Genomic DNA, 26935 nt, shown 5'->3' with positions numbered 1-26935 from the left:
GGGGATGAGGTACCGAGCTCGTACGGCGTCGTAGGTCGTGACGCGACGCTGATGACGTCACTCGGGTGGAGGGTGCGACAACCCTCGGTACCCAGCACCCCAGTGAAAGTAGCGTCAGTCAGAACCGAACCGTCGGATTAAACGCACGTCGCGTATCCACGTTCCTATATGAACGCCGAGCATTTAACCTACAAACTTTATGCAGCCTTGCAAGATTATAACGGTTGTAGGTACTGTAATGTGTTATTGAGATACAGTTACAAATCTGTAGTGGTAGAAATTTTAATACTGTAAGTAATTTTATATTGAGTTGTCGTTAACGTTTTAAATAGTCAGATTTACGCTCGCTACGACCGAAAATCCTATATAAGTCGATTAAATAAATAGAGTAGTAAATATGTTTGATGGTTTATAAAATTTATATGTATCTGTTATTTGAAAAACGGACAATTTAATGGCAAAAATGTTATATTTAATAACTTTTTAACTTATTTTAGTATATTTTTTAAATAAAACACAAAAAATACGAAGCTAATTTTGAGGAAGTCTGTCACCAGCGACGGTGATAAATAGAAGATGGCCATAGAACCATAGATACTTCCAACGAGAAATACGACTTCAGTTAACCCATGATTTTTATTTACAATCTAATTTCAGCGCCAATGCACGAAAGCTGCTAAAAATAGTCGGGGTTCGCGCGCTCGCGTCTCCCGCAACCGGCAATCGTTTTCACTACGCACACTATTTCTGTCTATAGGAAACCAATATTATATATACGAAATAATATTGTTTAAAATTTTTGTGGACAATGAGAAAAGTGCGAAAAAAACATCGATAGTCGCGAAGCGGCAAACTTCGATGCTACTGTGACTGCAGTTATTGAGATCACATTATAAAGCAAACGTTCAAAGTAAGTAACCAACTAGATCATTTATGTATATATATATTAAAGACAAATATTATATTTAAGTGTGACACTTATTGCGGATTTATATATTTTGACATACTTACAATGTAGGCCAATGATACTTAATTTTTTCCAATACACCAGTTGAATCTTTAGTGGATAATTTAAATCCATTGTCTATAAACCAATATATATATAGATATATATGTATTTATACCAATACAGTTTGTAGTTTAAAAATAAAATACGTATGTATATGATTGATTTTGAATACTTATTTTTATCTGTACTATAGAATAGTCTTAAAGGTTTTATCGGCATTTACTATCAGACAGTTAATGTTTTAAAAATAATCGTTTTCAAATTCAGAAAAAATCGAAACTTCTCTATTTTAAAGCTTACGAAGCCGCAATAAGTAGCTAGCTAGTTGATAATAAATACAATTATATTAAAACGCGTTAACGTGGCTTATTGTCTAGTTTCATAGGTGTCTTAATCAATAGACGAATTTAATACAATACGCAGTAAAATTATTGATTTTTTTTGTTAAACACAACAAAATAAAATACATTTTAATATATGCACAGATATATAACAAGAGTAAATACTAGACCAGCGCGATTTTTCATTAATAAAAAGTTGATTTGTTGGTAATATAAATAATATAAATTTTTAACCTAAAAAAAAACAAATGAAATCAATTTAAACATAAGATTAACTTACACAGAACTAATTGTAAACATAGCTTTTATTAAAACAATGAAATATAACCGAACTATCGTCTACACATAATATTTGGGATATCAACGAAACTGCCATATATTTCAAACTCTTTATATACCTTGCAAAATTAATAAAAAACAAAACTGATATCTGATAGACCATTTGACATTCTGTTAGAGGTGACGGATTTTGACACGACAGAAGCTTTAAGTGACGCTGGCAAAATATTCCACGAATCAAGTGCGAATGAAGCCATAAAAAAAGAAATTTTAAGAAGTCAGTAGAAACAACCTAGGCATAGCATTAAAAAAACAACTTGTTCAGTTTAAATGAAGCCATAGCAATGAAAAAAAAAACTTCTTAAATTTACATAATGAGATCTAAGATTGTCGCGAGTTTTATTCATTTAAATTTAACTTCTTAAATTTTATTCCTTATGCAATAACAAAAAATATATATCTCTTAATAGTTGACATTGTAAGCAAAAAATTATTTCATTTTCAGTGACTAAATTATAATTACGCCACTTTAATAGGAACTTTGTAAGGTGACTCAATAAAAGAAACATTTAATCTGCAGTACTTTTATTAAAACAAACAACAACTTTTTGGCACAAAGTAAAACATATATATAATAACAAGTCTACAAAATATATAATCTGTGGCAATAGAAAATCTTATAGATTAAATTTACAGAGTTTGTGCTAAATGAACTAATCCATAACCAACACTTTATTAAACAATACTATCTTAATAATAGTCCTTATAAATGTAAAAAACGATAAGGCACTAATTAACTATTAATTAATTGCCCTTAAATGGCATACATATGTAATTAATTATTTAAAATGTTAAAACCAGCTTGTGGATGTAGAATTTTTTTATATCCTTAAGTAGCTGCAAAGGACCAATATATATAATTTTTTCATCATGACTAGAGATATATGATACATTAATGTTTCCTTGTGCAGTTTACTTTTACTATAAAATATAGACAACATTATTGTATCAAAATATTTTTATTTATATATTCTTCATAAGTACTTGGATAAATTCATTGCAATGGAAGACCTTTTTTTGGTAATTTTTCTTTATACTACATTTCAACTTAATACTGTGCGCATCTTGGTTGAGTAATGTATCTCAATTTTGAAATATCGGGTCCAAATATGCTGTTACTTGAGGCCAGATTTCATCTGATGTGCGTCCTTCAAATTCTTTCAATATACCTTTTTCTTTATAAAAATTAATTACAGGTCGTGTAACACTTTCATATATCTCAAGTCTTTTTTTTACTGCCTCCGGTTTATCATCGGGCCGTTGGAATAGATCTTCACCGGTAACATCATCTTTCCCCAAGACCTTTGGTGTATTAAAACCTATATTATACACCCTCCCTGAAGGCAAATGAACCCAGCGATTTTTAACCCTATCTATGATGACATCAAATGGCACATTGAGGTTCAGCACTACATCAACCGGTTGCACTTTCCACAGGGCCTCGGCTTGTGATATGGTCCGTGGGAATCCATCTAGAAGCCAAGGTTTATCTTCAACTTTCTTTAATTCGGTGATCATAAACTTGATCATGACATTATCTGGTACCAGTTGGCCTTCATTGAGGTATTTCTTAACCTCCAGTCCTAATTCAGTTTTCTTTTCTATGTGATCCCTCAATTTATCTCCACTGGACACATGATCAGCCTGGTACTTCTTTACTATTCGGGATGATATTGTACCTTTCCCTGATGCGGGAGCGCCTAATATCAGTGTTTTCAATAGTTTTGGTTTCCGTATAGTCATTTTAAGTCAATCGACTGTTGACCTTTGAATCTTGTACTTTGATACGACGAGCTAATATTGCACTGCTATCTTATTTGGCCTTGCGTCCCAACTAATAAACTGAACGACTCTTAATAATATAACGTCCCAAATAAAATATACGTCACTCTGATAAAAATAATTAAAAATTACCTTATCAGTGTCCCTATTGATAAATCCGAATAGTAACTTGAAACGTATAAACCGTAAATTATAAAAAGAAAATCTTCTGTAAATGTATAGAATTATATCAAAATACTTCAGTAGACAGTTCAAATTGAAAACGTTGTAAATTTTAAAATGTAAACAAATTTCAATCGAAAATACAAATCAATTATAAACTGCCAATAAAATGATGTAAGAATAGTGACTTTAAATGTCAATCCGCAATGGGAGCGTTCGAAGTTAAAATTATCTCTGTGCGACATTCATCGTTGACGTTAGTTTAGTGAGATATTTTTGAAAGTTTCTGTTATATTTATTTGAAAAGTTTCTGTTTTGGTAATTTATTGAAAATAATTATAACAACATTATAATATGGTGTACCTTCTAAAATAATGATATTAGATAAAAAAGTTAATTTTACATTAGGCAATTGTAATTTGCATCAAATATAAATAATTTATTTTAACAAACAATTACATTTAAACATAATAAAGTGAAGATGAAAGGCTCTTTTATTTTATATTTTGAAAAGGCTTGTTTTCCTTCTGGTAATAATTTTTTTTTGCCATATTTTAATAAATTTGATTAAAATTTAGTAATCCAATATAAAAAAAAGTTTTTATATCTAATTTAGCCATTAAATAAAAATAATCTTTATATCGTAGGATGGCTCTCGTTATGCTGCCCTGTGATTTGCCATGGTGGACGTCTGTACAACGCCACCTAAAACATCTTCTCGTAGCATCGTCTCCAGCGAAGTTAACGGCTAGCATGTTAAAAATTCATGATATGTGCAAGTAAGTATGTAACGACATCATAATGTTATTATTATTAGTCAATATAATCTTAAAACTATTAACAGTAATAAAGGAATAAATCAAGCAACATTGTATTATTTATATAATATCTACCTACTTCTTTTAAAGTCCATGAAATAAAAACATTTTGTGTTAAAAATTTTGTAAAAAAACAAGCGCTATCCTTATTACAGTATAGGAATAGATCCAGACGATGACGTAAAGGATCCAGAGCTCATGAAAGGATTAGAACAATTCTTGGACGAAGAATTTTCTGGAGAGGAAAGAAGAAATTTTCTCGATAATACAATACGTATAATGGTGAATAAGGCCATACATCTTAAACGATGGCGTCCACCGAAGGGGCTTGTTTTTAGTTTGCAACAACAAAGTAAGCATATAAAATTTGTAATATAATTACACTAAATTCTAATAGATCACAATTTATGACATTCGCAACTTATTTACTTTTGCCTAGAAATAATACAGTTAGAATTTTGTTCCATGATATCAAAAAAATCCTCGTGAAAACACATTTTAACACTGAAAAGATTACTCACAATGAAGAAAATTTTATATTTTATTAATTACACTGTCCAGTACGAGTATAGGGGACTATAGATTTGTTACCGACTATTATGATCTCTCAAAACGTCTACGTATAGTAGTAGGGAGTATATGTACAAGATTTATGACAGCCACTGTATCAAACGGTGTCTACAGTCTAGACATCGTGAGTTGCAGACAGACAAATAGTTAAATAAATTTCCTTTTATTATTTTCCTTACAGGCTTGCTTTTGTAGCATGCTTGACTCTCTTTCAAATGAGAATAAATAGGATTAATAAATACTATTCATTCAACAATGGGGCCGTAGTTTGCTCTTGGGGGAGTCCCTGTTGAAATTTTGTTGGGGGAGTCCTTTTTTAAATTTCGCCATAGTCTCCAAGTATAAAATGACATCTTTATATAAAAAGTGACGAACTATAGTGTACCTACATATCTGGTGACCATAAAACTCAATCAAAGATATTCATCACGAGCATAAGTCGATGAATTAGACTAACTAAAAGCCTGTTTCAAACCTGTATAATATTTACACTTTCTCACCGGAAGTTTAACTTAAAGTCTTAGAGTATTAATAATATTTTGGTAAAAAATTTTTGCTTACACTATGCGTCTGTAAATAAAGGGTTGCGTATCATTCATATCTACGTTTGGTATAGCGTTAGCTAGGTCCAACAACAACTAAGCTTTAGAACTGTTTTGTAACACACAGTTTTTAGGTAAAACAATCACTTTATCAGTAATAATAAATGATATCCCGTTTGTTGTCAGATTCCAGTCATTTATTGTTTTATAAGTTAAACAACTCTGTAATTAATTATGGTTATATCAAACTATGTGCATTAAATTTTTCGTCAAGTTGTATTTACATTACTGTAATTGACCGTCAGAATCTGGGCGGTGACATTTGCGTGAAAGAATGGCAAATATCCATACATTACTTCACAAGTTTAATGTTACATATTTTCTTTTCGTTTACATTTCTTACAGAAATTAGAAGGAGAAAAATAAGAATATCTTTCATTATTTATTCTTTTCAGGCGATTCAACTGAACTGGATTATAATTTCCTGTCTTCGTTGGTTGCTCACGCATTTTTTTCTACTTTTCCAAAACGTACGCTCAAAACACATCCCACATTGCAAGACTTCAATTTTACGCATTTTTTTAAAAATCTACATAGGTACGGAATAAAAATATAATGTATGAATTATTTTAACCTCATGAGTTACATTCGGAGTAACGTTTAATAAAATTTTCAGAAAATCGCAAAGGAATAAATTAAAAAGCTTACTGCATTACTTTGAATGGTTGGACAAAAATAGCAATGAAGGATCTATTAAGTTAAGTAGACAGGTAATAGCTGATAACATTTTATCTAATTTATCGATTGCATGTGATAGGGAGATAGTGTAAAGTATATGAATTATCATTAGCCAAAAATTACTTATACGTTTTATCGGTTAGGATTTGGTTTAACTAAAAGCTAACAGCGTACATTTGGCACGATATCAATTTTTCCCCTATTTGTAAACTTGATAAAATCTATGCGATGCAATTAATACGGACAATAATAAGCAATGCAATCTGCAAACAGAATTTTATTTTGAACTATATAGTTTTAAATAGTACTTACAATTTTCATTTATATTATCTGTATCTTTATATACCTGAACGATTTCGGTGATGTTCATCGAAATTAAGCAGTAATAAACATAAGTGAAAAATGGAATTGTGCTTAAAATATAGTTATTACTAAAACGTTGTTTAGATAATGTCTTCAAAGCAGTGGCTAACCATTGAAGACTGGCTGGAATGCACGTTGCCTTTGTGTAAATTACTTATCCGCCACGAGGGTCGGCCGGAGCGCTGCGAGAGTGATGACGCTCTGAGAGTGTGCTTCGCCTCCAGCAGGATTGGTGGTGACGTGCTCATAGATGGAGAGTCACAGGTAGCCAGTTCTATTATTAATTTAATATGATCATAAATTCGTCTACCTATAATAATGAAGTCTTCAAAAGAGCTCACAAGCTTTGAACTTATTTTGTTATGCTTACGTATTTTTGCACGTAATTACTTACCTAAAGAATGCAGGTTTCTAAAACAGACTTCTTCCGAACAAAATAGTTTTTTTTAAATAATTGATTCTTTGTAAATCTTTCATAACAATATTGTAACATTATTTAATAAAGATAATTTTCAGGAATCACTCACAATGTTTATGATGCCCGAACTTTTGCCGGCCATGCTCTCTGTGGAGGCACTCGAAGATAATGAGGTATTGAAAGTGGAAGGAGTCAGGATGTTCAGCAGAATAAGTGACCAGCGACAAAAGAACCACATTGAATTCCTAGAGAAACCGAAAACGGTAAAATTAATAAGATCTCAAAGACTAACTCCCAATGAATCATAGTTTATTCACATTAACACCTCATAATTAATGTAATTTTTTAACTTCTCCGAACATCAGGTGACAATATGTCTGATGGACGCCGAGGATTACAGCGCTTTGCCTCTTGGCCAGTGGGAAGAAGACAATGTGCTGCGAGAACTGAACAAGTGTCTTTTAGCATTCCAGCAGTCGCCAACGAAAAGTCAAGAGAATCAGAAGGCTGAGAGACGACTTTCGCCTATAGGTACTATTGTTATTTATCGTTCGCATTATACTATGTGATTTAAAGATTTTACTAAGTGATAACAATGAATCCCTTCCAGTTAAATAATTGTGATTCTCATGAAAAAAATTCACTGTCTAAAGGTTTATAACCTATAAATAATTTTTAAACTGTATGTTTGTCTTAACTTATTTAATTAGTTAATTTATTATTAAAACACACAAATTCATTCACAGACCCACACACGCACACACTCACACACACACATTCGCACACTTAATTAATTCTCACGTTTCGTTTATATTTATACTTTTACTGTATCTGTGTAATCCTGTATTGGACTTAGTATTGTTTAATTATATTTTATAGTGTTATAATTATATTATAGCACTGTTGGATTACCGAAATAAATAAATAAATAAATTTTGTCTTTAAATTTTAGATTATGGAGCGTTTTTGTTACAGGAGAATCCTTTAATCAGACTCCACCAGAAGTTGAAACGACTGTCATGATAAAACAGGCATCGTCTTCGAGCACCATCAACAGCATAAACAGCAGAAGCCCTTCACCTCAGAACTATAACGTGGCATCGCTTAACCTAAATGACCCTAGTAAGTGCCTTTAATATAGACTTTTGATTTGAACTCAAATTTGTATAATGATTCTGAAAGCCAAATATAGAACTAACTTAACATAATTATAGCCGTTGCAGTGCCAAAATATACTTATTGTTTTATATCCTAACATTTTATAGAATTATGCTTCCGTCATTTAAGTAATTTTAAGATAAATACTTGAGTTAAAATATCAAATACGTATGGAGGAAAATTCCTCAAAACGACGAAGTTTTAAAGGTATTGTGTCCCAATCAATTCGCATATTAATGAAACAAAAACTTAACCTTCATACAATCGTCCAATAAATCCTTAAAATGAAAGATTCGTAAAGAGTCCACATTTATTATACAAATGTAAGTAATTTCTTGTAAAAATTAGACAATCAAATTGATTAAAATTGACAGGCATGGAACTACAGAAACGCAAATGCTGGCTGTCCCCTGACGCGGGCACATTGAACAATCGCCGCGGGCGTTTCATAGTTCTGGGTTCATCCGGGGAATGTCTTCCGGTGACGAGATCCTCCGGCCACGAGGATCTCCAGCAGGAAGACAGCTTATACTCCAGCTGTAACTCCAGCGACGACGAGTACCACAGCGCTAACGATAGCTTCGATTACGGTAATTATTCCTTGTACATATTTTATATGTACGAAACAGTACTGTTATAATAATCATACTAAGTGTTTTTTAAAACTATGTCCTGGATTGTGATTTGGAAACATAAAATACAGGCAGCGAGGATGAGGGTAGGGGTGAAAGCGCGCGTCCGAATTCATTCCAATACTCAAAAGATCTATCGACAGAGGAGAGACGGATGAGTTTCGCTGATAGACTTCGGGAGGCTCTTCGCAGGGAAGCTGAGACGTCTTGCACGACCAGCACCACTGGAGACTGGTCTACTGATAGTTCCAGTTACGCTGTCGGTATCAGCATTTCTGGTGCTGAGGTTAACGATAACGACATAAGGTTAGTATTATAGAAATTTGGTAGAATTTTCTGGTCATTCGAGTTTCATAAATTTTTTTCTTCTACTCCAGAGTAAAACGAGGTGGTTCCGTTGGTTTCGTGCTGACGGAGAAAGAAACAGTAGAGAATGGGAACGAGCCCCCCAAGCGACTTCTGTCTAGGAAAGAAACTGGGAATAGCTCGAAATACAGTTTCAGTACGGAATATTCGTAAGTAATCATTGATAAAACGATGTTTCCAATTTAGCTCTACGACTTTTTATAATTATTTATTTACATTTACAGTTCGGAGCTTGAGGAAGTCTACGAACAGTTCAACCAGTGGCTGAACGACCCGATATTACAAAATGATAACAACGAAAACAAAACCAAGGAATTGGACCCCCGAGATCTGGCAGTAATAAGGTTAATCTTATAGGGGAAACATAAAAACAATCGTTTTTCTACGTTTTAATTCGGCCCGTACAAAATCCATCGGTCATGTAATGTCCCAATAAAATGATCATCATTAACAACGCCATCTAGTGAAAGTATATAGAAATCAACTGTATTACAAGTGAAAACCGTTCAGAAAGCTTGAAGTTAATATTTATGTCAAAGATATGGGACTCAATAATATGCAGCAAGTCCCATGTGTTATATCAATATTTTGTGGAACAGATTCGCAGGATCGTTACTAAAGCGCACCCTGAGCGAGTCCATGGCTAGCGGGACGTGCGCCGACGCTTGCGAGCTGTACGGGCGCGACGTCCGCGAGCGCGCGCCCCCGCGCCGCCTCGCGCACGCCGCCAGGTCGTTATCCTTGGAACTCGCTAAACATCGGCACAGACTCGCCGCGCATTTGGTATGCTACATTAATGACCACACATCGCTCACGTTGTACATACTCGAGTCATTATTTTTGGTTTTTAATACTTTTATTACTATATTTATGTGTGTCTGATGAAATTTTATTGCTTTATAATATAGATAAAAGAATGATATGACACTTATATAACAGTTTAAATAGGGCGGTACTAATAACGTTATATTGCAACTCAACTGTAACAAATAGAAAGTTAACTGCTTTAATATTATAGAGTCTATTGTATCACAATACGATACTTCTTTAAATTTGAAATTATTAATTTTAAGACGAGATACGAACAAAATTTCGGATTAATTTTGTGTTAAACCAACTAAAATAACGTCTTTGTACCCAATGTTACTAATTCACAAACGTTTTTTCTCTAAAATGTCAAATAAATCATATAACAATTTATTAATATAGATTAAACTATAAACTCACAGTATAATATATTTTGACAGAAACGTAAAGTAAAAGAATCGATACTAGAAGATATATTAGAGAATGAACTAGTGCGAAGCGATAAAGACGATAATTTGAGCGAGGGTAGGACGAAGTCCCTGGGCTCGTCCACTGAGACTTGTTCAACACAACTGTCAAATCCGGACGTGAGAAAGAAAAAACTTAATTGGGTAGTAAATATGATAGTTGAAACCATTGAAGAAACTGTCGAATGTGAGCCGGTGACGATAAAAATTAAGAAACCAAAGGTCAGACGCGTTGACAGCTGATAACTTTTAAATAAAACCTCAAACTACTACTAATACTATACTAACATTACACTGAAGACACTGGCTTTCAGTTCGTTTGGAATGGCTAAGGGCTTGACTGCACTGAGAGAACCGATAAAATGTCTTGCTAAAGGGAATAGAACACGAATGTGGCTAATTAATTATAACTTAATATTTAACTATTATTTTCTCGTAACTTTCATGAATGGATCACTTATTGCTACTGACTGAAATTTTCTGATTGCAATAGAAAGTCCGGCTAAATTTTTATCTATTCATAGGCATATTATCTATGTGTATATATATATATGTGTGTGTAGATGATTTTCTATGGTTTTGGCCAAATCTTTATTTTAGTAGCTTGTTATCATCTGGTGTTACCAGAAAACAAGCTTTAATATCCATTCAAAACGATAGAACGTTTTTTATTTTATTCGGATCATTTTATTGAGTGAAGCGAGCAAAGTGAGAGGAATTCTATACTGGCAACTCAAGTCATTCATCCACGGAGATGATCTTTCCAACCGAATGATGGAGTCGAGTTTTTTTTTGTGATGGCCCAGTTATCTCGGGTGGATTTTATCCAAAATGAATTGAGATCGGACATCTAATTTAATTTTTAGGGCCGGAAAATGGAAACCATATTTAAAAAAATCGGTACCGAAACGCTGACATCGCTTCACTCAATTGGCACCTAGACCTTTTTTTTTTTAAGCGAATCAAAAAAAAATGCGAAAAGTATAACACTTTAAACAAGATATTATAAACGGGATCATTGTACGATATATTATATATGATAATTCATTTTAATTACAGCTAAACCAACTAGCGTATAAGATTGTATCAGGCGGGTCGTGTCGTCCCGTAGCTACCGGTAATTGGGGCTGCGGAAGACGTCAGCGAGGTCACCCTCAGTTGAAGCTGCTGCTGCAATGGCTAGCGGCCAGCGTGGCGGGAGTACCGGCATTATTTTATTACACTTTCGGAAATGAAAAATTATTTAAGGTATTTGAATGGAATATTTATTTCATCACGAAGTTATAGATCTTCTAAAATAACAAGTAAAATGAGTTATATTCAATAATTGTTACCTTAGACTTTAGCCTTTTTTTTTGTTAATAACTTAATTAATTTCTATGAATGTTAATTTTTATTTTTACAGCTGGACACACTGGTCCGTGTGCTCACTGACAGGAAGTGGACAGTGGGACAATTAGCAAGAGCCGTGTTAAAGTTCGCCCGTCAGACCCTACACGAACCACACGTCATACCGAACAATCATTCACTCTTCGATGAACTGATCGGGATCGAGAAAACCGCCGACGATTATTAAAATTTCAAACATTACAAAAGTTCACTTCCCAACACTATTATATACACTTTAGCCGGACTCTCAACTTGAAAGGGCAAATAATTAAAAAAATAACATAATCTATGTACTTTGCATGCCTTTAACTCTACCCTAAATAATATAATTTGAAAGAAAAACATTTATTATTATATCGGAGTCATAGTTCTAAACGAACTTAAAATAATCTAATATCTACGTAAAGATTACATATGTATAGAACATGTGAATAATTATATACAGAAACAGTTTAATATGAAAACAAGCGAATGTACATTAGAAATATTTAATAAATTAACCTTTATAAAAAATAGCATACCATTGTAATATATATTATTTACAAAGCTCAATACATGTTTCGATGCATTTATTTCATTTCAAATTTCAATATTTCATTCTAATATAATAATAATCAGAACGTTTACAAAGTCACAAATTACGACACTAGGTTACTCGTAAAGATATCTAAGATACTGATGATTACAACTTAAATGTCCTGGCTGATTGATTTGCGGGCGCCCACATAATAAAAAAAAAATTAATAACTGAAGAATTTGGGAGAATAATTTGAAAAACGGGCTGAGCTTGAAACGTCAGCCGGAGATGGTGTCTTAATAATAATAATGAACTTAATTTTAGTATTTATTCAAAAATAATAAATAGGATGTGATCATGGCAGCTGTGGATTACTTATACTGTTTACGAAATTTGTAGAATTAAATGAGACGCTTAAAAGCAATAAATTAATGGGAGAATTTAATTGAATATTTTTGTACAAAGTATCGGTACAATTGTGTGTTTCTATTTATATTGTAGGATTTTTATGACGTTGTTTAATAAAATGATCTTGTAAAAAAATGCTATTAATAAAACATTTTAATACGTAAGCGTTCAGATAGTGACATTTATTGTATGTACACATAACTTTACAACCGTTGAGAAACTGAAAAAAACAATATAAAAAAATGTAAGCTATCGTCACATGTAAATAGGCCACGTTTTTCTTAAATAAAGCTGTAGGTTCACTAACACGCTATATTCATTAACAATCAATAAATACAGGACATCTCAAAAGGTCTTCCATAGCATGAATCTCAATGTGTCCAAAAGTTTGTTAATTTTGTGTAATTAACTAAAATAATCAAATTATGATATCTATAAATATATTATGATGTCACTATATTGACTTTTATTGCTAGTTTTTTCCGCGTTTTTCTCTACCTGGACTTATGGATAAGAACAAAAATGATTGTGCTAAAAAAAATAATTGTCAGATGACAGTGGGGGCGATTCGCTAATTTTTCCATCGATAGATCATTCGGCGATACGGAACACACACTGACCTTCGATCTTGTGCAGGCACTAACAGGGCATGGACTCGACGCGACACATCCTGGGGGAATGCCCTACACGGATCCGCCAGCGCTCAGGGTGACGAACATGGTGAACAGAAACTTCTCGCTTCCATGATAAGAGAGGTCGTCGGCAGCGAGAGGAGTTGGGTTGCAGTGACCTCCTTATGCGAGCAAGTGGTTGCCGCTAAGGAAGTCACTGTAGCCCAACGGGCGGGAGACAGAGTCAGCCTCGTCTACTCCATTGTCTAGTCCTCGTCTACTCCTCCTCCAGGAAGGCTAGGAAGAAACAGGAAAAAGTACGCCCGTCGCCTCATCTCCCAGCTGTAGGTCCCGTGGGATCCTCCAGAACTTCTATCAATTAAGAACTACATTGTATGGACGTTTTCGTTTCTTGGGACATCCAGCTACGGGAAGTAATTCCGCCGGAGCAAAGTGGTGAACGCAAAAGCGATTCCGTTATGTCTTGCTGTAGCGATTAAGGTCACCAATGGTTAAGTTTGGCAGGTAGTTCGGCAGGCATACTTGGTCATCTTATATTATTGTCGGGAGCGCCACATAAATGTCCCGGTCATCGGAACATACCTATACATGGCTGGGTGGTACGCAGAGGTGAATTTTTCCAACGTAAAAAAAAGTATTGTTGGCATCGAATTACGTGTAATAATGTTTGAATGCAACAAGATGACCTTGTTCTTGTGATACAAAAGATGATTGTATAAATGATTCACAACTTTTTAATCTTCTTAAACACTACACAGCAAGCATACTACCCTCGACAACATGACATTAAACCTGTGTGTTAGTTTCATTTAAATTATATGTTTCGTCTACATTATGAATTAAGTTGTCTCATCTTCTATATAATATAATATTGACTTTAGTTTTTCTCACCACATGAACACCTCTGTGTTCGTAGATATGCAAGAAACAAATTCCTACAGCGTTATAAGTTATAAGGGGTTTTCCAATAGGGACGCTTGAACTTTGACAGCTGATTGCGGCCATGTTGTTTGAGTGACAGCTGTCAAATGCAGTGTGTTATATTCATTCCGTCCTCCCAAACCACCATGGCAGGTTACAGTGTCGAGCAGCACGTGCAAATCATAAAATTGTTTTATGAAAATGGGTCTTCAGTTCGAGCAACGTTCCGCGCACTTCGCCCGTTTTACGGTCGCGATGATCGTCCTGCCGAGTCGACTATCCGTCGATTGGTGGACAAATTCGAGTCAACCGGGTCAGTTAACAATCAGCCGGTTCCCGTGCGTCAACGTAACGCGAGATCTGCCGAGAATATCGCCGCTGTGCGCGACAGTGTCCTCGAAAACCCGCGGCAGTCAATTCCGCGTCGCGCACAGGAACTCGGCCTTTCGCAGACGACAACTTGGCGAATTTTGCGTTGTGACTTGAGCCTGCACCCGTACAAGATCCAGCTGACCCAAGAGCTCAAGGTTAATGACCATAGACAGCGCCGTGTGTTCGCTGACTGGGCATTAGAGCAGTTGGAAGTTGACGCCGATTTTGGCAAAAAAATCATCTTCAGCGACGAGGCGCATTTTTGGATGAATGGCTATGTCAACAAGCAAAATTGCCGTATTTGGGACGAGACCAATCCACACGAGGTTCACCAAGTGGCAATGCACCCGCAGAAAGTGACTGTTTGGTGCGGATTTTGGGCCGGAGGCGTGATTGGTCCGTATTTTTTCGAAAACGATAATGGTGTGGCCGTCACCGTCAATGGTGAGCGATACCGGTCGATGATAACCAACTTCTTTTGGCCTGAAATCGAGAATATGGATCTGGACAACATGTGGTTTCAACAGGACGGCGCTACGTGCCACACAGCACACGCTACGATGGAAGTTCTGCACGATCAAGCGCCCTTAATGGAAAACCCTATATATGAACAATTTTCTTTGTTTATCCACATAAAATAATTCAATTTTCTTTTCTTTCTGATTTTATTTATATATTTATTTTAATCCAGGGAACTGTTCCTTTTATGCAAAGATTACAATAACCGTTTGCTAAAGGGACTTTCCCACAGACTTTTTACGGATAGATTTATTGGTTCCAATTCAGAGTCTACTAGTCAAATGGCATGATTTAAGAAACTACTTCACATTCACGGTAATAATATTAATTTAATCTTCATGTTTAAACTCTAAGTTATTGTGAGTTTTAACCAGACTGTAACAATTCCTATGAACTGTTGAATATCTGTAAATGTATCGAGTACTGTACGTAAACTTCCATATTAATTTTTTATTTTTTGAACAGCCTTCGACTTACAAGGATTTTTTTAAATTTATGATAATTATATTTATGTAACTTTAGAATTTCGTATTTTTTTTTATATAGAGGAATAAAGAAATTGATCAACAGTGAATTAACGACTGACCAGTTTCGACAAATACGAAGAGGTTTTACGAAGTAACAAATAATAAATAAAAAGACATCTTATACAAAATTTTAATTGAAACTCAAGTTAATCAGTCGATAAATGTGTTTTTCAAATGACACTAAATAACCAATGTGGAATAAAATTCACAAAAACAATTTGCTGAGATTTTGCAATTCTTTTGGGTATGGATATAATATTTGATATCTGTTTCATGTACCACAGATAGAAAAAAATACGGAGCCAACATATTATGCATGTGCAGCACAGATTTCGCTTTACCACAAACAAATCCATAGACTATGATTTATTGCTTCATTCACTATATAGATAAAGCTTTTATTTATTTATTTATTTTTGACAAAAAAGGTGTAGTATTTTTTTTAAATGTCATATATGCTATGGATTCTTAATAATCTAATATCTAATATTATCGTCCTCCCTAAAAGAATAGTCCCCGCATACGTCGGCCCATGCCTTGCCTGTCGTACAATATATTAAATCTGTTGACCAGCTGATTGATAGCGTTGCAGCCTTTAGTGATTGTACCCAAGTAAGTCATAAGCGCCACGTCGTTACATTGCTGTAAGAAAGCGAGATTTTATTAGTGTGCTAGTGTTCGTTTTTTAAATTCTCCCCAGTCATTTTTTATAACAAAGGTTGAAGAATGGCAACTTTGACATTTAAAATGAGATAATTCTTAAAAAAAAAAAATAGTGATACTGAAACTGAATTATCTGTACCGAATATAATATTCTTTTAAATCTCTGACAGATTATGCCAATAAAATCATTTCTATATTTGTACGTACGTTATAAAAGTGTGTTCGGAACTGCTGTGAAGTAAGAAGCGGCAATCTGTTGGCGAGAGCGCGGGCCTCACGTAGCAGAGCGGGCCGCGGCGGCAGGGCTCCGTCTCGGACCGCACGTACAGTGGCCAGAACAGCACGCACACGGGACACCAACATCTTGATGGCCGACCGTTGAGCTGTTAGGTGTTCCGCAACTGAAATAGAATTTAAACATCAAGCTGAAGATGGCTGTATTTAGAGAAGAAATTTGTAAACGGTTCCATTTGTGATATCCATACAATTTGCCCGACTCACTATGGAATTTACTACATTATTGTTACTCTGTTAATGACTCGGGAATTTGCTGGTTTACTGAAAAACTATTGATGGCTTAAGAATTCACTGCATAATTCTCAAATTATTACGACTTAGAAATTAACTGTATTACTGTCATATTAAAGATATCTTTAGGATTAATCTCAGCAGAACATTGTTATAGATTTTTATATATGATGATCGTCCTGCCGAGTCGACTATCCGTCGATTGGTGGACAAATTCGAGTCAACCGGGTCAGTTAACAATCAGCCGGTTCCCGTGCGTCAACGTAACGCGAGATCTGCCGAGAATATCGCCGCTGTGCGCGACAGTCTCCTCGAAAATCCGCGGCAGTCAATTCCGCATCGCGCACAGGAACTCGGCCTTTCGCAGACGACAACTTGGCGAATTTTGCGTTGTGACTTGAGCCTGCACCCGTACAAGATCCAGCTGACCCAAGAGCTCAAGGTTAATGACCATAGACAGCGCCGTGTGTTCGCTGACTGGGCATTAGAGCAGTTGGAAGTTGACGCCGATTTTGGCAAAAAAATCATCTTCAGCGACGAGGCGCATTTTTGGATGAATGACTATGTCAACAAGCAAAATTGCCGTATTTGGGACGAGACCAATCCACACGAGGTTCACCAAGTGGCAATGCACCCGCAGAAAGTGACTGTTTGGTGCGGATTTTTGGGCCGGAGGCGTGATTGGTCCGTATTTTTTCGAAAACGATAATGGTGTGGCCGTCACCGTCAATGGTGAGCGATACCGGTCGATGATAACCAACTTCTTTTAACGGCCTGAAATCGAGAATATGGATCTGGACAACATGTGGTTTCAACAGGACGGCGCTACGTGCCACACAGCACACGCTACGATGGAAGTTCTGCACGAGCAATTTCTGGACATGGTCATCTCGCGCGGAGGCGACGTGAACTGGCCACCGAGATCGTGCGATTTGTCCCCGCTGGACTTTTTCTTGTGGGGTTTTCTTAAGTCGCAGGTCTATGCCAACAAGCCGCAAACCACCGATGCCCTCAAAGTCAACATACGCCACGCCATCGATCAAATACAGCCCGATTTGTGCGCCAGAGTCATCGAAAATTGGACCTTTCGTGTGCGCGCCACCAACCGAAGCCGTGGCGGTCATTTGAATGATGTCATATTCCATACATAATGGGGTCGATAGACCTTCCAAATAAAAAAAAAATTTCGCAAATATCTTTCCTACATGTATTTTTTTTTGCATTTCAAAGATCAAGCGCCCTTAATGGAAAACCCTATACTTAAAGAGTTAAGTGTAAACCACACCCAATAACAAACAGATACACTTATAATTGTTATTTAAAATTTGGTATGAAAAAAAGTATTTGGAAATAATTCTATTTATACCTAAACTATTTAGAGCCGCTTCACCAGATGACACCCTCGCTACATGATCCACTCCGATCCTTTCAGCTTCCTCAGCAGCCAAAGTGTATGTGAGTGGTGCGAGGAGCATAGTAGCATGTCCATTCACAACATCTATCACCGATTCATATAAAACTACTGGTAATTGCTGTAACAGAGGAAAAAGAGCAATAAATAAATTCTATTAGTTGACTATCTTAGACTTATATGTAAAAAGTGTAAATTTAACTCAATTCAGTAACAAATCCATGTTTTAGGCCATAAATATTCATATGTGGGAAGTAATTTAATTAATAAAAATTGTGTATATATTATTATATATAATATCACACACATCACCCTTCCGCCCTGCCGGGTTTAACATCAACATGACTGGACATTCATTGATGTCACAGATCTGACGATGAACAGCAATATCCCTTTCAGTGGGTACCTCGCCTGTTGTGTACCATCCAAGGAAGTCCATATCCGAGAATACTTGCTTAACTGTTATATAAATTATAATCATTTTTAATATGACCGTAAAAATATTCAACTAAAAATAATAATCTTAAATAGTAATAGGACCGCAATTGAGTTTCCGCTGTTGTCTCATAATTTAAAAAATTCTCTAAAAATAAGAAACAAAAGCGTTTTATCCAAAGTATTGCATGTTCCTAGACATAGTTTACTGTCATATATGACAGTATATACATTCCCAGTTGTATTAATGACACATCTTTTGAGGCTATCTTAGAATGGTCCAAATGTTTAGGTTCTCTGTGGGAATGAAAAAAGCATGTGATGTCAAACAAAACCGTTTCAAGTAGTTTTTTAATGGTCCATACTGTCAAATGATCAAATTATTCAGTTGAATTTGACAGCAATGACTTGGATAGCCTGTTTCGGTTCATGCACTATATAATACATGACACCCTACTGATGCCACCCATGGTTTTAAATAGATAAATTAATCCCTTACAAAAGCATAACAATTTTAAATAACAAGCAGAATGCACTATTATTGCTATCTTTGATACAACAGAAGTTATTATTAGGTATTAATTTATGAGATAAAAAAATAAACAGAATTTTTTCTATTATAAGTTGACATCAATTTGAAGGGTGATGGTTTTATAACACTGTATCTGGGTTGTTTGGTTTTTAAAGCATTGTAATATAATATTGTAAGGTACTCACATTGTTCTTCTTTTAAATTGTAATAATCTCTATCTATAATAATGTCTCCATCTATAACACTGAAGACAAGTTCAAACGAATTCATTACTTCTATATTCCGTCCTTTTTGTTTGCCTATTAGAGCTCCTATAACTAAAAGAAGTAATAAGGGGTTTACATACATTTATATTTTCCTTAAAAAATTCACAAAAAAAGTCAGCAGTTATATGAATTAATGTCAAAAGCTCAAAACCTCATCTGAACTATATATCAAATTTTGGTTTACAAAAAAAAAATCTTTTTAGTAACTTTGAGGTTTGAGTTTGAATATCAATTTGACTTTGTGTGAAAAAGTTACAGGGCATTAAGTTTATAACTTAAACATCAATAGAAACACCATTTTACATTCTCATATTTTATATACTTTTTAATAGCTTACTTGAAAAACATAAAGTTAATCCTACCCTTTAAAGTGTGAGCAGGTAAAGCAGAAGAAAATGCTTTTTCAAGGATATGGTTCCTTAATAATATTATCATAACTATTTACAATGGATGTGTTCATATTTAAGAATATATGGTTAGAGATAACAACGACAATATTATTTACCAGTCTGGGGTGATCCCTCCTGAGCACGTAAACGGGTCCAATGTTCAGAAACATTCATTATGACCAGAGGATGAAGAGACACTGTAACTGAGCCAGATGTGGCTGTTGTTACTACGACGCACTTTGCACTGCTCGAGGGTGGAGGAGCCGGGGAGGTTGGATTAGGCAAATCCACCGGAGGCCCCGACGAGGCACTCTCAACTTCTACCTCCATTTCAAAATCGATTCTGTCAGCACTCGACATAACTTGAAATGTAAATGCTTATAAATTACTATTTGTCCTATATTAACTCTTGGTATCAGTGGTTAGAGAAGAATAGAGTTTTGTTTTTATTTAACACATTGACAGTTTAAATCTCAGCAGTCAGCAGTCAGTAACAAAACTGTACCTACCTTTCTTTAGTTAATTGTCAGTGATCATAATGAAATGTCACAGTGACTTTTACGTATAATCTTTGGTATTAGAGTTTGATTAATACTCCAAATTATGGTAAATTCGTATTAAATGAATAAATTATTTCATTATTTTAAAAAAATAAACTATTTTTGTTAAGCTGAACATGAAAGAAAAAAAACTATGGAATAATGTTTCCCAATTACTTGTTTTATGAAAAACAACTTAAGTGAATTTATCAAAAAAAAATATGTCCTTCATTTTATGCTTCAACAACTTATTGATAAAATAACTGAGACTGCTAAAAAGTCAAACATGTATTTAATTATAACCACTTTTTATATGGTATGGAAGACAATTTGATAATTTAAATATTGGTAATACTGAGCTCAAGGGAAGAGCGTGGATAGTTATAGACAATCGCATTACATTATAGTCTGTGGGATAATTTCGTCAAATTCATATGATGTCAAACAGAAGTCAAAAATAATGTGCATTGGTGTTGGTGGTCATTTATTGTAAATAAGACCTATGCACCAAAAAAAACTACGTTTGGTTTGAATTTTTCTTAACATCTGTTGTTTAAAGTTCAAGAAAAACACAGGAAATATTGGGTCCCAGCAGCAAAAGGTCAGCATACAAATCGTTTTATATATCATGGCATCTGTTGCTGCGAAGGTGTCTGCTGCCGCAAGGGATATATCGCCCCTATACTATAGGATATTATCAAAATTTCCACAAAATTTTACGTTTTGCTTCGCTTATGGATCCGCTGTTAAGCCTCAAATAGGAAATCAAAAGAAACAGAATATGATCGACCTGATATACTGCGTCGATAATTCTTATCGTTGGCATGGTGCTAATATTGAGATGAACCCGTCCCATTACTCCGCACTCCGATTTCTGGGCAAGGGATTTGTTGCAAGATTTCAAGAAAATTGGGGTGCTAAAGTTTATTTCAATACTCTCGTTGACATAAAAGAAGAAAACGTAACTATTAAATATGGTGTAGTATCACAGAAAGACCTTATTGCAGATCTTCTGGATTGGAATGACTTATATCTCGCTGGTCGTCTTCACAAACCCGTAGAGATCATCAAACAAACCAACAGTTCCCAACTGCAAAATGCACTACAAGCTAATTTAAGATGTGCTGTTCACACAGCTCTACTTATTTTACCAGAAACATTTTCTGAGTATGATTTTTATTTTGCTATATCTAACTTAAGTTATGCAGGTGACTTTAGAATGACATTTGGAGAGAATAAAAATAAAGTTAGAAACATTGTACAACCACAGTTGTCTAATTTCCGGGAGCTCTACAGACCAATCTTGCAGCAATTCCATGCCTATGTGGATTTCCCAACTGGAGATACACAGTGCCATCAAGACACCAATCCTGAAACTAAGCTTCATCATTTAATGCAGCTACCAATGGTTCCACAACAAAGGATAGTAAAGTTTTGGAACCATGGTGGTCCGCAGCAGGACATGGAAGATGTTCTTAGAGCTGTTGCCTATGACATTGACTGTGCTGTTATTTTGAGACAAATATTAAAAGATTTAGTTTGGCAATCCAGTGTGAGACAATCCCTAAAAGGCATACCGACGGCAGGTTTAATGAAATCTATTCGGTACAGTGCTAAAAAAATTGCCAAAATGTTTTAATCTATAAAATTGGTAAATGGCCTAGTGTCTGTGACCTGCCGGTGTCTTTTATATTCAGCATGATAACATCACTTTCTTAATATATAAGTTTTAGCGTTGTTTAAAGTGCAATAAATCATGTATAAATAAAGCTAGAATATGATTTAATTTAAATTTGTTTTTATTCCACTTATTTTTTATCCTTTATTTCATTTTAGGTCCCAACATGCTGTCTGATGAATCAAGCAGTGATTCAGAGACTGGTAGATTTAAAACTCATGATAAGAGTAAAGAAGAAAGGTCAAATAACAATGGTCAAAAAAGAGATATAGCATTTGGTAGGACCTCAGAGAGAAGTAGGAGGTATGATGACAAATTCAAAGACATAGACAGGAGACCAGGAAATAGAGAAAAATATGACAGTCGCCCTAGAGATGGGCATAGGTATTCAAGATACTCACCAATAAGGAGAAGACATTCTCAGGACAGAAGTAGAAGTAGACGGTCACCTGATAGAAGAGACAGACATGAGAAGGATTCTAGAAGAAGATCCAAACCACGAGATTTTAGGAGTAATAGTGCTGATAAAAATCGAAGTAGTAGAGATAATTATAGACGTTCTAGATCAAGGTCGAATAAATCCCCAATTAAAGGAAGAAGTGGAAGAGAAGAATTGAAAGCGGAAATTTCAGCGAAAGAAAGTAGTTCAGAAAAATCTGAGAAAAAAAGCAAGAAGGAAAAATCATCAACACCCGAGACTGTCAGTCAGAAATCAGCAGTACACAAACCAACAGAATCTGAAACACAGAAAAAAATGAGTAACAGTCCCATTTTAATTGATGAACAAGCCAGTGATGGTTCTGAGATCGTTCAACCAGGATCCTATTATAGCTTGATACCAGCCATAATAAAAGAAAAATCAGAAGAATCGAGTGAAATCGATTCTTCCGATGACGAAAAGCTTAGAGCTAAGTTGCTAAATTTAGAAAAGCAGTTGCAAAAGACCAAAAAGAAAAAACATAAGAAGAAACATAAAAGAAGGAGTTTGAAATCTGATAAAGAGAAAAATGATTTATCAGCGTCTGTTGAAGTGAGTAGTACCACTGACATTCAAGAGGTTAAACCCAAAGAACTCACACCGGTTGTAGATATAGCAGAAGTGACGTCCACTCAAAAGAACAATCAGAAAGAGAGTAGCGAAGAAGGTGAAATTATGAGTGACGACTCTCAGGGGGAGATCGATATAGAGCCCACTGATTTACGTCATAAATTGAAACGCTCAAAACTAGACAATAGCAGGACACAAAACCTTGATGTTTGTGGTCCTGCCCTACCACCGCACCTGGAGAAGAACTCCCGAAACAGTGAGTCTCCGACAAAAGAAGGACCATCGCTACCACCGCATCTACAAAAAAGAAATCGTAATATTGGTAAATTTCCGTTAATATTGATATTAACAAAATATTACAATAATTTTATTCCATTTTTCTAATAACTTTTACTTCAGGTCCATCCATACCAGAGGACTTAAGGAAAGTATTAGCCGATAAAAGTGAGGAGATTCAAGTGATAAAGAGTTCTGATGACGAGGATGGTATAGGACCTCTGCCTGCTGGGGCTGAGATTAAATGGTCGGAAGCTCACCAGCGTCTCGAGGAAAGGGCCATTGAAATGAAAATAAAATCTCTTGATGGTCACTCCTTACAGAACACGGATATCAAAACTCGAGAGCAGTGGATGCTAGAACTTCCAGAAGGAAAAGCTAAAATTCTAGGCCTGGAAGCTCGAAGTTTCAGAGCTAAAGAGGGACCAGACATGTCTGATAGGTAAGCATAATAATTGTCTGTTATTCAACAATGCCTAAATTATTATTGTTTTCAGTTGTATAATGTTTTACAAAATTTATACATTTAATTTTTAAGGTCGAGTTGGACAGACACTCCAGAAGATAAAGCAAAAAAAGCATTAGGGATTGTTAAAGAAGATTCAAGCGAGACTCTTCAAAAGGAAGCTAAATCGCGCTGTATCTCAAACAGGGACGAGGAACAAGAAAAAGCTGTTAAGTAAGAAACTACTCCCAGTGATATCTACCCCCTTGAAGATTCCGTATTAAAATCTAATCCTACACTAATAGTAAATTCAATGAAACATAAAATATTTTCAGGAAACACAAAAAGAAGCATAAAAGAGAAGAAAGCTTACTTGACATTCATCAAAAGAAACTCAAGAAGAAAAAGAAGGTGACATTTATTTTAAATTTTGTGTTTTCCTTTAGGGGCCATCCATAAAGTACGTCACACGAATTTTAGGACTTTGAACCCCTCCCCTCTTCCTTGTCACCAGTTGTCACATTTTTATAATCCCCTCCCCCTCTTGATGTGACGTCACACTTTATTGTAAATTTATGTATGTATTTACAGAGAATGTTTTTTACATTAGATTCGCTCGAAATTACTTAAACCAATTTAAATTCTTACCATTCAAAATTCTCGTGAATTTGACGGTCTCGCTTGTATTACAACGTCGTTCTAGAAGTTAAATGACGATGCATGAGAGATTATCCCGTAGCGAGAATGCTTAATTATTAATAAATATAGATCACATCGTAAATTGGTTAAATTTTTAAATAACATCAAAAAAAAAATAATATGTGACGTAACAAAACTATTGACCCCCCCCCCCATGCCCCTTGTCACACGATGTCACACTTCGCTGATACCCTCCCTCCCCTTTAACGTGTGACGTGCTTGATGGATGGCCACTTATAACATATATTCTGAAACCATTTAAACCGAATAATATATTAATTAAAAAATTATTTCTCACAGAAGGATGAAAAGGACGATGAAAAGAAAGAACGCCGGCCATTCAGCCGTGACCTCGACCTGCAAATGAACAGGTTCGACGAAGCACAGAAGAAGTCCATCATCAAGAAAGCACAAGACCTTAACAACAGATTCTCAAGCGGTGAAGCAAAGTTCTTGTAACAACTGCATATCTTTAGTGAAATGTGTACCAACTTGACAAGCGTACTTCGTGTTCAATGCGTACTTCGTCTTTAAGTGAACTTTATACTTTGCCAAAAGGAAGAAAAAACTAAAACATATGGCAGGTAGTCACAAATTATACACGAATAAGTATGAAATAAATCATACATTAAACAGCAACTGTTCTTAAATCGATATTATAATTTTATTTTACTAACTAAAAGGTAATTTAATTTCAAATATGGAATATCATGTTTTAAAATGTATTCCAAACAAACAGTTTAAGTTTATAGAATAAATGTCAGTTACAACCTCATTGGTCTGCTGGCTGTTTTTTCAAATATCGACAATAGTTTTCATTACTAAGCAATTAAATAGACAAATACTTTTAATGAATAAATTATATACTCAATATATCGGTGTTTAAACTGAGAATGCAATGTAAAATCTATCTTCACAGTCTGTTTGGAATTTTTATAATCAATAATAATTGCATTATCGAAGTGTCTTAAAGAATTCAACGGAACACTAGAATGTAATATTATGCTTTATATTTTTTTACTTACGGCGAAATGTACAAATTTAAATACACGTATGTATCAGCTGTCGTACAGAAGTTGTAAATAAATACATGATTTACTTCATTTTTATTTTTTTATTTGAACCACTCTCTATATATTAATTAATCCTTTAATAATTTAAGTATGAAAATAACACACTACTCAATTAAATACATTGATTTAATGGAAATTCAGTACATAAATCTTTTAATATATTGTATTCAAATCACTCCGGCTTCTTGTCAGGGGAAGCGGTAAAATTTTCAACGGAAGGACAAACTTTGACATTTCCGTTCTCACAGCAGAGGGCTCCTTTTGCCGAAATACCGGCGTAGGTCCACGGCCTATCGCATATCTTATAAAATGCTGACAACTGTAAAATATATAATTAATTCTAATCTAAATACATTTAGGTACATTATGGACCAATAACATAAAAATACTTATGTGTATTGCATCTTACCTACCGTATAGAAAATGTATTTTTTTAATGAAAATTACATATAAGACTTATTTTCAACATATGGGTTTTGCTTTCAATATAAAGTATATTGAAATCACTGATTATCTCAGAAATAGAATAATAATAACTAATAATAGAGAAAAATTTCTTTCAAACAATGTCTAAGGGACGATTATCTGTCTGTATAAAAATAAAATGATAGGAAGTATCTACCTGCAACTCATTAGCCTCCTTGAGTCTCGCACACAAAATTTCGGGTCCTCTAGCTTCTGCAGCGGTCGCTAATGCAACACAAAGACTCTTGCAGATACCATCGCCGGAATCATCGCACTTAACCCCAATACCCGGAGCTTGAGAAAGAAGCGGCTCAGTTGTCCCATCTATCGTGGATGAAGGAAATCCTCCACAAGTACAATTACCCTTTTCACCAACGTCCACAGGTGTGGTGCTGTGTATGAAAATTAGAAGCCGCTATATATTGCAGTAATTATTTTATTAAAAAAATATATATATTAAATAAATTTTATACGTACATCTGTACCACCTGACCAAAAGATAGGCCGAATACAAAATAGCAAATGCAGATCAATTCACTGATCGATACCATGTTGAAATCAGCAGCTTTCAATTGTGAAGTTGTGTTTGAACAGGTTCCTTAAATACCCAAACTCTGTTCAAACTGAATAGGGTGACCAGACAGTAAAGGAACGAATACAAATTTTAATTTTTTAAAAAGGTGGTTAAATT

The 26935-nt window shown here is 34.8% G+C and overlaps 6 protein-coding genes across 8 annotated transcripts; 3 read left to right on the top strand and 3 right to left on the bottom strand.

Annotated features, from left to right (window-relative positions):
- Positions 1 to 132: 132 nt before the first annotated feature.
- LOC116779507 (uncharacterized) lies at positions 133 to 13283 on the top strand. Of its 2 annotated transcripts, XM_032673821.2 has the most exons (18): positions 133 to 290; positions 658 to 910; positions 4281 to 4412; positions 4607 to 4803; positions 6019 to 6160; positions 6240 to 6333; positions 6749 to 6928; positions 7181 to 7345; positions 7448 to 7613; positions 8058 to 8204; positions 8615 to 8830; positions 8944 to 9178; positions 9250 to 9387; positions 9463 to 9582; positions 9838 to 10021; positions 10486 to 10734; positions 11572 to 11760; positions 11918 to 13283. In XM_032673821.2, exons 3-18 carry the CDS (start codon positions 4282 to 4284, stop codon positions 12086 to 12088), a joined length of 2724 nt encoding a protein of 907 aa, XP_032529712.2. In that variant the 5' UTR covers positions 133 to 290; positions 658 to 910; position 4281; the 3' UTR covers positions 12089 to 13283. The 2 variants fall into 2 exon arrangements, with proteins under 2 accessions (XP_032529712.2, XP_032529740.2); XM_032673849.2 differs by lacking the exon at positions 10486 to 10734.
- On the bottom strand, positions 2198 to 3797 carry LOC116779518 (GTP:AMP phosphotransferase AK3, mitochondrial). The gene has a single exon (XM_032673863.2). It carries the CDS (start codon positions 3430 to 3432, stop codon positions 2773 to 2775), a length of 660 nt encoding a protein of 219 aa, XP_032529754.1. The 5' UTR covers positions 3433 to 3797; the 3' UTR covers positions 2198 to 2772.
- Positions 13284 to 15913: 2630 nt separating the features above from the next.
- Positions 15914 to 20540, bottom strand: LOC116767748 (COP9 signalosome complex subunit 6). The gene is made up of 6 exons (XM_061526767.1): positions 20138 to 20540; positions 19552 to 19683; positions 18707 to 18858; positions 18355 to 18520; positions 16668 to 16861; positions 15914 to 16439 (listed from the first exon to the last, which is right to left on the bottom strand). The coding sequence occupies exons 1-6, from the start codon at positions 20379 to 20381 to the stop codon at positions 16299 to 16301; spliced, it is 1029 nt and encodes a 342-aa protein (XP_061382751.1). The 5' UTR covers positions 20382 to 20540; the 3' UTR covers positions 15914 to 16298.
- Positions 20541 to 20980: 440 nt separating this feature from the next.
- On the top strand, positions 20981 to 25809 carry LOC116765305 (GPALPP motifs-containing protein 1). Of its 2 annotated transcripts, none has more exons than XM_032654752.2 (6): positions 20981 to 21161; positions 22397 to 23608; positions 23686 to 24004; positions 24101 to 24241; positions 24343 to 24418; positions 25007 to 25809. In XM_032654752.2, exons 2-6 carry the CDS (start codon positions 22405 to 22407, stop codon positions 25163 to 25165), a joined length of 1899 nt encoding a protein of 632 aa, XP_032510643.2. In that variant the 5' UTR covers positions 20981 to 21161; positions 22397 to 22404; the 3' UTR covers positions 25166 to 25809. The 2 variants fall into 2 exon arrangements, with proteins under 2 accessions (XP_032510643.2, XP_032510651.2); XM_032654760.2 differs by lacking the exon at positions 20981 to 21161 and adding an exon at positions 21587 to 21727.
- Positions 21161 to 22346, top strand: LOC116765320 (phosphatidate cytidylyltransferase, mitochondrial). Its single transcript, XM_032654772.2, has one exon. It carries the CDS (start codon positions 21189 to 21191, stop codon positions 22197 to 22199), a length of 1011 nt encoding a protein of 336 aa, XP_032510663.1. The 5' UTR covers positions 21161 to 21188; the 3' UTR covers positions 22200 to 22346.
- Positions 25810 to 25889: 80 nt separating the features above from the next.
- Positions 25890 to 26882, bottom strand: LOC116765330 (uncharacterized). Its single transcript, XM_032654784.2, has 3 exons — positions 26722 to 26882; positions 26402 to 26636; positions 25890 to 26098 (listed from the first exon to the last, which is right to left on the bottom strand). Exons 1-3 carry the CDS (start codon positions 26793 to 26795, stop codon positions 25952 to 25954), a joined length of 456 nt encoding a protein of 151 aa, XP_032510675.1. The 5' UTR covers positions 26796 to 26882; the 3' UTR covers positions 25890 to 25951.
- Positions 26883 to 26935: the final 53 nt, after the last annotated feature.

The sequence above is a fragment of the Danaus plexippus genome (genome assembly GCF_018135715.1).
Source record: "Danaus plexippus chromosome 3 unlocalized genomic scaffold, MEX_DaPlex mxdp_25, whole genome shotgun sequence".
In the NCBI taxonomy this organism is placed as follows: domain Eukaryota; kingdom Metazoa; phylum Arthropoda; class Insecta; order Lepidoptera; family Nymphalidae; genus Danaus; species Danaus plexippus.
The sequence above is the reverse complement of the archived record's forward strand: the minus strand, read 5'-3'. Positions and strand labels throughout refer to the sequence as shown.

Bases quoted from the DNA above. Each gene is read 5' to 3' on its own strand.
- LOC116779518 (XM_032673863.2), bottom strand. From the start codon at position 3,432: ATGACTATACGGAAACCAAAACTATTGAAAACACTGATATTAGGCGCT.
- LOC116779507 (XM_032673821.2), top strand. From the start codon at position 4,282: ATGGCTCTCGTTATGCTGCCCTGTGATTTGCCATGGTGGACGTCTGTA. The intron at 6,161-6,239 runs GTACGGAATAAA...TAAAATTTTCAG, and splicing joins TTTTTTAAAAATCTACATAG to AAAATCGCAAAGGAATAAAT. The intron at 8,831-8,943 runs GTAATTATTCCT...CATAAAATACAG, and splicing joins TAACGATAGCTTCGATTACG to GCAGCGAGGATGAGGGTAGG.
- LOC116767748 (XM_061526767.1), bottom strand. From the start codon at position 20,381: ATGTCGAGTGCTGACAGAATCGATTTTGAAATGGAGGTAGAAGTTGAG. The intron at 18,521-18,706 runs GTGTGTGATATT...CCTCTGTTACAG, and splicing joins CGGCAGGGCGGAAGGGTGAT to CAATTACCAGTAGTTTTATA. The intron at 16,862-18,354 runs GTATAAATAGAA...ATTCTATTTCAG, and splicing joins AGCGGCTCTAAATAGTTTAG to TTGCGGAACACCTAACAGCT.
- LOC116765320 (XM_032654772.2), top strand. From the start codon at position 21,189: ATGGCATCTGTTGCTGCGAAGGTGTCTGCTGCCGCAAGGGATATATCG.
- LOC116765305 (XM_032654752.2), top strand. From the start codon at position 22,405: ATGCTGTCTGATGAATCAAGCAGTGATTCAGAGACTGGTAGATTTAAA. The intron at 23,609-23,685 runs GTAAATTTCCGT...CTTTTACTTCAG, and splicing joins AAAAAGAAATCGTAATATTG to GTCCATCCATACCAGAGGAC. The intron at 24,242-24,342 runs GTAAGAAACTAC...AAATATTTTCAG, and splicing joins GAACAAGAAAAAGCTGTTAA to GAAACACAAAAAGAAGCATA.
- LOC116765330 (XM_032654784.2), bottom strand. From the start codon at position 26,795: ATGGTATCGATCAGTGAATTGATCTGCATTTGCTATTTTGTATTCGGC. The intron at 26,637-26,721 runs GTACGTATAAAA...TTTCATACACAG, and splicing joins TTTGGTCAGGTGGTACAGAT to CACCACACCTGTGGACGTTG. The intron at 26,099-26,401 runs GTAGATACTTCC...TATATTTTACAG, and splicing joins AGGAGGCTAATGAGTTGCAG to TTGTCAGCATTTTATAAGAT.